The sequence below is a fragment of the Neophocaena asiaeorientalis genome, unplaced genomic scaffold (genome assembly GCF_003031525.2).
Source record: "Neophocaena asiaeorientalis asiaeorientalis breed wild unplaced genomic scaffold, Neophocaena_asiaeorientalis_V1.1 scaffold320, whole genome shotgun sequence".
In the NCBI taxonomy this organism is placed as follows: domain Eukaryota; kingdom Metazoa; phylum Chordata; class Mammalia; order Artiodactyla; family Phocoenidae; genus Neophocaena; species Neophocaena asiaeorientalis.
The window spans coordinates 2,046-12,500 of record NW_020174826.1 but is presented as its reverse complement, the minus strand read 5'-3'; the positions used below and the strand labels follow the sequence as shown (position 1 = coordinate 12,500).

At 40.8% G+C, this 10,455-nt stretch overlaps 1 protein-coding gene across 1 annotated transcript; it reads right to left on the bottom strand.

The window, feature by feature from the left end:
• Positions 1-14: 14 nt before the first annotated feature.
• Positions 15-10,154, bottom strand: RUNX1T1 (RUNX1 partner transcriptional co-repressor 1). The gene is made up of 2 exons (XM_024760416.1): positions 9,966-10,154; positions 15-731 (listed from the first exon to the last, which is right to left on the bottom strand). Exons 1-2 carry the CDS (start codon positions 10,122-10,124, stop codon positions 456-458), a joined length of 435 nt encoding a protein of 144 aa, XP_024616184.1. The 5' UTR covers positions 10,125-10,154; the 3' UTR covers positions 15-455.
• Between the last annotated feature and the right edge of the window lie 301 nt (positions 10,155-10,455).

Sequence of the window (10,455 nt, the reverse complement as noted above, 5' to 3'; positions counted from 1 at the left end):
TGAGGGTTTTCCTCTTTTTTTCCATTATTGTATATAAAGAACATTGTGACTTTTAATGTTAGCATTTTTGCTTTCAACAGCAATTAGCAATCTCTTGGTTTGCTGTTTGGTAAAGCATCGGTTAATGAGGTCATCTAGTTTAAAATCCCAGCTACTGGAAAATAACAAGGAGGAGGTCAAATCTATCATTTCATGTTATATTTTCTGCTCTCTTTTCAGTTCTCTAAGGAAAAGAAATCTCTGTTATCCACAGTAAGTCATTACGACCCGTTACTGGCCCTCTGTTTTACTAACGCCTCAAGATACAGTTAGGTTCTCTCTTGCTGAAGTACTGAACCAGGATAGTCCATCTATAAACAAACAAACAAACAAAAAACAACTTTGAGCATCTGAGGATGAGGAATTGGTTTCACGTTGGTTGTGTTGTCTTTCCTCTGACAGTTCTGAGTGCACATCTAGCGAGGGGTTGTCTCTATGGTGGAAGGGGTCCCCGGGGTGGTCGACCTCGGGGTGGCTGCTGGTGGTGTGTCCATCGGGCTCCCGGCCCCACTGTTAGGCGTGACGGAGGAGCTGACAGCAGGCGTATCCCCCTGCTGCTGGGCTTGCAGGGTCTGTCCACAGATGTGGTGGTGCTTCTCCCAGTCTTTGTGCTGGCAAAACGAGCCACAGTATCGGGCTGTGTTACAGCCGCTGCAGGTTTCACTCGCTTTACGGCCACAATTCCAGCAACTCTATTGGAGAAGGCAGAAGAAAGTGAAATTCCAAATTATTACATTGACCAGGCTAAAGTCTAAGGAAATATGCTAGGCAGCACTACCCCCTTATTTTTCAGAACTATGAGAATGAAAAATCCAGGTGTGTATGTGTACACACACTAAACACCCTGAAGATGCAGGTTTTGGTGTAACTGCCCAGATTTTTTGCCAAAAACTATTATGACTTCTAGACAAACTGGATGAGGCTCTTTTCCATTTTTACTATAAAACCCCTTCCCTTTAGGTTTAGTTATATTCACATCTAAATTCTCTGTTCACCCATATTAACAACTGCGACATCTAAATTTTCTCCTTTCTAATACGACTACCACCATGGAAAGACTCAAAGATAGCACTCCTGGCAGAAGCTTCTTCCTTCAAGACACTAACACAAAGGGACTATGAGGATGTTCTATTAGATTCAAAGGAATATAATGGACTAGATAGAGGATTCTATCCTCTGCTCTACCACAGACCAGAAAAAGTAGGGCATGTGTTTAGCTCTTCCCACTGCAATCAGTTATTCACTGTACCTGACAACCAAATGGTAGGAAAGTCTCGAAACAATCCCCTTTACTTCAGCTCCCTAGAGATTGGATCCTCGGTTTGTTTTTTCTCTGATATATTTTAAGCACCCACAACAGTGCCTGATATATATATATAGTAGGTGCTCAATAAATATTTGTGAAGTTTTAGGACCCTAGCAAGCCTACTGCCAATCTCCACTGGTGCTTTCCAAGAAGTGAGAAAAGCAGAAATGAGGCTGCCTCTGAGATAAAACACATTGTGAATCTGGGGACAGACATACTAGAGATGGAAGAACCCCTAAGTGGGACAGATCCTGGGGAATGAGGGAGTGTCAGGAAGGAGACTAACAATGACAGTGCCCTAAGGACCCTTCCAGGAGAAGGGGGAACCTCAGGAAGCCAACTTGAAACGTTTGTGCTTCCTTTGGCAAGACCATCCCCAATGTGAAATGTTATAGCAAGTGATCTTATTAGCTTTTGACATTAATCCTTTTATCCTGTATCTGCCTTGGTTTTATTTTCTTGCAAAACAAACTTCCAACTGTAATCTGGTAACCCCAACCAGCTGATAGTATGTAGCTGTGTCGCAGTTAAAATACCTTTTTTAAAGCCCTGATATATATGGATATTAAAAATCTCCCCACTATGTTCCCTGCAATTATTTTGCTTTCAGCATGTTGGCTGTGTGGCTTAAGGTGGGCTCATAAGCCTATTAAAAATGCCCCAGTGGAATGTCAGCCCATCACCCTGGTCTGTGTACAGCTTCACCACTGTGCAAAATATGCAAAGCAATTTTTAGCACTCATTCTAATTTGGCTAAAAACTAAAGGAGCTCCTAGAGTCTTTCAAGTGCTGGAAGCCTAAAAACTCAAGAACTACAGCTTAAAACTTTTAGAAAGAACTCAGCCCTATGTTCATATTTCTTTACCATTTAGAAATTATGGCCCATGAAGGGAAAAAAAAATTAAAACTTTAAGATCACAAACACTGGCCAATGGAAGGTGTTTTAAGTGAACATAGCTGAAGAAATCTAGAAGCTTGATTTATATGTTAATATCATAAATAAAAATGGAATTAAAATTAATAGTACCAGAACAAAGTAATTTTATTTTCCTACTTCCCTTTAATTTAGCCAGGAAAATGTCCCAAAAAATATGTACCTCTGATCAGAGGCTTCATTACCAAAATTAGAAGCCCTTCTTTCTCAAAATTAATTCAATCTTATTGCAAGGACAATGGTTCCACAAAGGCCTGAACAAACATGGGCCTGGCCCACCCTCCAGAGCAGCGAGGTATGACACTCATCACTCAGGAAAGTTGACTTGCTTGAGCTTTAGGCATTTAGAATAATGCCAGCTGGATCCTGGAACAAACTCAGAAATAAGTGAAATTCCTAAATAACATCAGAAAATCCCAATTAGAGAACACAGACCCAGATCCAAAACAATATTTTAAGGAAATTAAACATCTAATCTGAGTTAAGTGGCTTCTTTAGGAAATACCCTGGTGTGAGTCCTATCCGCTTTCTGGCAGAGGCACATCTTGGCAGACACAAGGCAGTAACTGCCCAGTTCTCAATGGCTCCTTCAGATTGAAATCAGATGTAGGCAACCTTCTCAATTTAAGTTGATTAAACACACAGACTAAACCAGGTAATTACAAATGCATGTGTTGGGGAATGGAAAGAGGAGACAGAATGGGGACTTCTTTATTTTTTAAAGTGTTTTCAAAGATGGGAACAATTTTACAAATAAAAAAGTGGAATTGTGCCAAATATAGAAACAGATGTTTTGGATTATGAAGCTGCTGGGAATGGAGCCTTTTTGCCTAGCATTTCTGGATTCTGACCCAGGATTCAAGGGCTCTGGCTAGTTTTACCTCCAGTCCCACTCCGAAGTTGTTCAATCCCATTCATTTACCACCCACCACTGAGACAAAAACAACCTTTGACTTTAGGAAGGTGCAACAAAGAGCAATTCAAATGAGCCGGTGGGAAAAAACCTGCATATTTTTATTGCTGTTGACATTGCATTGCCATGAATGTATAGGGAACTTAGCTCAAGTGTTCAACCAATGGAAACCCCCAAAGTGCATATTCCTCTTTAAAAACTCATTAGAAGACAGACACAGCAATTTCTATTAATTTCTCCTGGGTGGCTCTACCAAATTTCCTGTTAACTAATCCATACCTGTAAGACTGATGCCTGACCACTGGCACTTGGCCTCTCAACCATCACTTCTGGGAACTGTGCAATGTGCAGAATCTTATGAGTACTCTAATTTTAACCATTTTAAGTTTCTAAGCTTTCTGCCATACACAAAGGTGGAAACTGCAAATTGTGTATGATACCCAGGGGTGTAGCTGTAGGGCAGGGATTAAGGTGGTCAATGGCTTAATCTAATTTTATATTTTTCAATTTGTGCTTTTCATATTCAGGTTAGTATTACCTGATAGTTGCTTATTTCTTTCATTCATTCATTTTTCATATAACTGAGCTTCCCTTTCAGTCCTCTAAGCAACGATGCTGGTGACTGAATTACCAAAATAGTACAGAAGTCTCGAGAATACCATTTCATAGCAAATTTCATTCCCAAAGCCCATGGCACTTTATAGTCTCCCTTTATTTGTGATAATATTATTCCCTTTTCAGCATAAGGAATGTTTTCCTCCCTATTATGGGAATCAGCAATTGGCCAAAATTAGGCTAGCACTCATATGAAAAATAGGAGGCAGACGCAACCCTCCCTTTTCTAAATGTACTGGTACTACATAGGGAAATGGAAATGATGACTTGAAGCTTTGGGTGCCAAAGCTGCATGTCAAAGATTGTTGATACTTGTTTCATATCAGCAATTCTTTTTTGTCCCTAAGAACAAAATTATTTCCTTCATCTTGTTATTTTAGATAGAGAGAGAATGGTCTTTCTGTCCTACCAGCAAAATAATATCCTTTCTGGTTCTTACTGTTGGAAATTCCTTTTACCAGAAACAAAACATTTTCTCCTAAAAAGCTTCTCCAGGTCTCACACACCTATAATTCTCCAGAAAAACCTTTGCACGCAAGTGATGTTCAATGAATAAAGTAGAATGATTATAATTAAAATTCTCAAAATGTAAATAACTTTTATAGTAAATGATTTGCCTAGATATGAAATTACATAGGTAAGGTTTGATTCACTCAGGTCTTTGCACTGCAAACCAAATACTCTTTCCAAAATGCCACGCTTTGCCAATTTCAGATCTTTCTTATAGCCTGTTTTGGCAGGAATAAGGTTAGGAGGGCACTTCAACCCTGAAAGTAGACAGAGGTTGAACCAGAAAGTTGGAACACCAAAGACAAGGTATCATGGTGTGTAATGGAAATGGCTTCCAATTTTGAGTGGCTCCAGTCACCCTTTCTTGGTTTTTCACTTCCAACTATATCACTTAGTGGATTCAGAACTACAGGCAAGTTACTTAACCTCGTAGAGTGACAGTACCTATAAAGTAGGAATCATACGATAGGGTTATTCAGGATTATGTCAGTGCTAACTAAAGCGTCCTGATGTTCGGTGGGTCCTGAATAAATGGCAGGAACTAACACCACCTCCTCCTCTTGACACTGGCTGAAAGCAAATGAGATTACATACCATCTCTGCATGGCACAACCTTTACAATTAGAAAGCTCGTGGCCTTGTGCCTCCCTTGATAGGCATTGACAGCTACACAGACGGAACATGAGCTTACTTCCACTTATACGTCATTAGTGGCCAGTTACTTTTTCTCCTTCCTCGCTGCCCTCAGACCTTCTGATTTACCACTACTGACCTTTTCCCCCTTCCTCCTTTTTAAAAAAAACTTCCCTTATTGAAAGTCCCTCTAACTTTGGTTTCAAGATAATAAAATTCTGTTGCTTATACTATAACCTCTTCCTCTTCTAGTTTTTCATTTTCCCCTAAATACTTGGCAAGGAGGGAAGTTGGCATAAAGAAAAGAAATATCCTTTCCTTCCTACACTCTACCTTGGCAGTCATGGTCTTAAACCATTAGCTGTACGAAAATGACTCTCAAACCTTCCTCCAGCCTTCATTTCTTTCCTGAGCTGCTGTCTCTTGTTTTCAATTGCCTGTTCTGTAGCGCCACCAGGATGCTCCTCTGTCACCCAAGTCAGTAATCCCTAAACCTTACTCTGGTGTGGTCCTTTTCAGTCACTGGCAACGCTCAGGCCAACGACTTTGTCATCTCATTGGAAACTCCCCTGAAACCTCTCAGTGCCAAACCCTACAGACCCTGCTTCCGCCATGGTCTCCCTTCCTTTCCAATCTCACGGTTACTATTCCTTCCCTGCCCTTCCTGTTAGAATAGCTTCTTAATTGTTTTTTATTTTTTCTCTCTTACATACTCACACTGCTCTTTATAAGGCGACTTGTTTATAAAAGACTTCTACTCATCTTATTTGTACCTCTCAACCACCTTGCAAAGTGAGTTATAAACATTATCCCAGTTTTATAGATGAGAAAAACCAAAGTTCCAAGAGGTGAACCACTCCATATCATTCCAGACCATTCAATACACCATGAACATCTATGGATTCAGACAGCTGGTCTTTTAATAAATGAAACAAATAAGCAAAAATCTTAGGTAACATAGAATCAGCTCATACTGTGAGAGCTCCAAATTCTTCTGGGGATCGACAGGTCTGATCAGATTGTGAGGTTTTAATGGGAGCCATGCTGGGAGACTGTGTGTAGTAACTGTGTGGTGACTACCTCCTACTGAGTCCACTTAGTCCATCCCCAGAGTCTGGGCTGCACTGCACAGGATCCACTGGGGATGGCTCTATTAATTCTAGAGTGGGTAATGAAGATGAACCTGTGAGAGTGACCTGTTCACATTATTAGGGCTCAGCAGGTTCTGGAAACAAAGTTTAAAGGTTCAGTCAGTGTTTCTGCTTAAGTGCCACAAAACCACCCAATATAAGCGTGTGCACTTCTGCATCTATCTAGGAATAATGAATAAAGACTGTTTCAATCACGGGGAAAATATCACTTTAGTGGCTTAAACTCGAAACTAACTATTGGAACAGCACAACTATTTGCTCTCTGTTCGAGGCTCAATTCCAGCCATGTGCTTTGATCCCCTAAGCCAGAACAAGTTACAGATCTCAAAGAAAAGCTGTGGCAGGTTCCTTTTGAAATAGTCCAAATCTAACAATATTCACTGGAAAAAAAGACTCTATATGTTTACAGATAGGAACCAGAATATAGAAAAAATTTAAATGGTTGAAGATGGCCAGATTCACTGAATTTCCTTTCTTTTGATTTATGCTAATGCTAGCATTACATTCTTGATGAAATATGTAATACACGTTAAAAGAGAAAGTACAGAAAATGTCATTTGCTTGTGTCTGCCTAAGCAGTCCAGTGTCATTCTAACGGTTAGTAATAATGATTATTAGTCTATAAACCAAAGTGAAATTAGAGAACTGGATGGGAACACCCTGAAGGAGTCGAGTGTACTGCCGTGTAGCTACTAAAGAAGTGGCCTGAGAGGCAGGCACCTAGGCTGAGGATCACCATGCACTCTCCTGGTTTTCACATTAGACAGCATAAACTATTTAGGCCTTTGTGCTCTATCTGCCCTTTCCAATCTACAGAAGAAATCTGTCTGTCTAGCTGAATTAAATAATTGATTTGAACTTCTTAAAATGTTTTAACTTTTGTTGTTTATGCACAAAAAAAAAAAATGAAGAAAGGTTACCTTTCACAAAAAACCACTGGGCAGATCAAAGCCAGTAAGTTTTTAAAGGTTTAATGCTTAAGGAAGATCACCTGATGTGTACACCCCAAACTCTGCATGTCTACTGAAAAACCACAACTCTCTCCCTTCCTTGTCAGCTGGCCAATCATCAAATCCTGCCCTTTTTTTTTTGCAGTACGCAGTCCTCTCACTGTTGTGGCCTCTCCCGTTGTGGAGCACAGGCTCCGGACGCGCAGGCTCAGCGGCCATGGCTCACGGGCCCAGCCGCTCCGCGGCATGTGAGATCCTTCCGGACCGGAGCACAAACCTGTGTCCCCTGCATCGGCAGGCCGACTCCCAACCACTGTGCCACCAGCGAAGCCCAAATTCTGCCCATTTTATCTCATGGGTTCAATTTTCTCCACCCTCAGCACCACTGCCAACCATCTTCATCCAACCATCTTCCTCCTCATCTGTATCCTGAAACAGATCGGTCCCTCCTTTTCATTTCCTCTCATCTCTCTCCACACTGCAGCCTGAGTGATCCTTCCAAAACACTCACCAGCCACATAGTCATCTTGTTTTCAAAGCCTAGCAAAGCTTGCCTTCCCATCTTCCCTGCACGAAGGCACTGACGTGCACATGGACCAAAAAAGCAGTGATGAGGCAATGTGGGGGTGGGGTGGGAGGTGGGTGGAAGGTGGCTGCTGAACAGCTCCTGATTATCCTTAAGTATCAGATGAAACAATATTTTTTCCCAGAAGCCTTTGCACTAAACTCTACTAAGACTCATAATTTAGTGATCTGACTCTTCTAATGAATTATAGTGAACAAGAAGGTAGGAACCACTGTATCTTCAGTGCCTAGCACTGTCCCCAACACAGAATAATTTGCTATTGACAGAATAAATAAATAAATGGATATAATTTAGAGTAATATGTATCAAATAACAAACTGCCCTGGGCAGGTTGCAAACCTGATTTTTTAAAAAATGTCCATAGGGTACAGTTTTAAAATCTGTATCCAAAAATGACCTTCATGATGCTTATTTCATTGTTCTGGAACAATGTAAGGACTGACAGCATGCTGAGAGCTCCAGCGTGGATCCTGCCAACCCCTAGCTGCATGACTAGCCATGTGAGCTTCCTCACCTGCAACATGATAAGATGATTACATCTCAAGGTTCTAGCCACCGTGTGAGATGAGAAAACCAAAGCTTTTAGAGGTTTAGTGGTTTTCTTGAAATCACAGAATTATAATAGATGGAGCCAGGAATTAAATGTGGCTCTCTGGCTCCCAAACCTTTCCTCCTAGCATAGTCTACTTTAAAACCCTTGAGAAATGTCACCGAAGACAAGGGTAGTGCTATTAAAGATCAGTTTTTCAAGATACCCAAAAAGAAAGAAAGAAAACAGTTACTTTAGAAGATCACTCATAGCTAGGTTATTTCATCCTATCTACTATTTCTAGTTACTGCTCGATACACCATATTTTTATAATGCTCAATACCAGTGTCAAGCTCATATATTTTTCTGGCTAAATATTAGAAATAAAGGTACACAGCTTATAGATACTAAAGAAATACAGCATTATTAGCCAAATATAAAGACTTAATTCTCAATTTCTCCAAGATATTTATCTTTAGAATTTAGTGACCTATAAAATACTCTTAACATGCATAACAGCCCTAAAACGTTCATATGAAAGTGATAATGTTTTAATGATGGCAACAACTGTGCCTCACAGTATTACTAACTTGAATAGAGCAGGACAAATTCTGTCCAAAAGATGCTAATAAAATTTGTGTTTTCTTTCAAAAAACACAAAACAAAGTCTTTAAATATCTTAGCCATAAGATGCCAGTAAAATTGAATTTATGTCTAGTTTAATTCAACAATGGAAAAGTCTGCAGTTAAAGGGCAGATACACTTCCCTTTGTCCCTCTTTTCCCGAGAAACTTTCAAATGTTGAAAATCAATTGCTTTTGTCCCCTTGTTATTCATCTGCTACACATTAAATAGAAACTCTGGGTATCGAATAATTCCCACAGGGTCTTTCATCTACAGACAAGCCTGGTACAAATTAAATTCTTACTCTCCTTCACAAATTGTAGATATGTGTTTTAGTGGACCGTTGATTTATCAGCTTATGCTGTTGCTAGTTCAGCATGGTGTGACTAGCTAACTGTAGTCCTTATCTAAGGGTCCTTTGGGTTGGGGATTGTGGTGCTGTGTTAATGCAGAGCATTACCATGTTGCTCTGACTTTAGTCTCTGTTGAAAGGCATTCTGTTAGACACTGTGTTTTAGTTACTTCCCAGATCCTTCCGCCATTTAGGCTACGTGTTTATGTGTTTTAAATATACTGTAATAACACTAAATAATATTACCTCTGGCAGTGATGTTATGGTATGAAATGACTATCATAATGGTTATTACAAATAATGTGCAAAAACAGACTGTGCAGAAGATCTCTTAGAAATGTTTAATTGATGCAAGCGTTGGTTTAGCATTGGACTTCAGAACCAATAGTTAAGGAAGTGACTTTGATCCCTGGCCTGCAATATGTCTTCACACTACACAGCTTACACAGGGTCTCTCTCCTAAATCCCAGCTGTTAGAAGGAAACCACACACATATGCTAACACACACATACACACAACAGAATTCTGAATCTAAATAGTGCTAGGAAGTTCTAAGAATTTCACTTTAATCTGTTACCCACCAAATATATTAAAAACCTTTTTTGGCAGTTGTTCTTTTAGGCCTTTAATAAAAACAAAATTTGATCAGCTCTTGGTCAACTCCACAAGTGCCAAGCCTCTCCGAATTACTCCAATTCCCCCCACCAAAGATTTGTTTGTCTCAACTCCAATATCCGCCTTTACTTGTGATCTCCTGAAATCGAAAAGGTCCGCCCTCATTAACGGAAGCATCTCCCCAGGGAGTCTTCCATCGGCACCTCACCTCGCTCGAATCTTCCTGCTGGTTGATGACAGCGAGAGCATCCTCCGCCGCCTGCCGCTTGGCCTCTGCCACCGTGCGCTCCATCTTGGCGCGCTCCGAGGTGATCATATCGTGCGCCTTCCGCTCGGCCTCGGACACGGCCTTCTGCAGCTCGGTCATCGCCTGCCGCTTCACCTCGTTGACCGCCTCCTCTGCGTGCCAGGCGGGCCAGACCGGACAAGAGAACAGCTCTCTGTTAGCGCGGGACCTGGGCTACGATCGCTGTTACACAGAATGCTAGACAACACGCATGACTTTCATCCCAATTACTGGGCAGTTCTTCCGGCTGTCTAAAGAACCACATTTTGGAAATTCATTTTAAGAGAGCAAAGGGTGAGATTTTTTCCTTTAATTTACACTCCTGGGAATATCTTTTAAACTACTGTAGCATCACTACAACTTTTCTACCAAACTAGTACCCCAGAAAGGACTCTGAGACCAGACTAAGTAG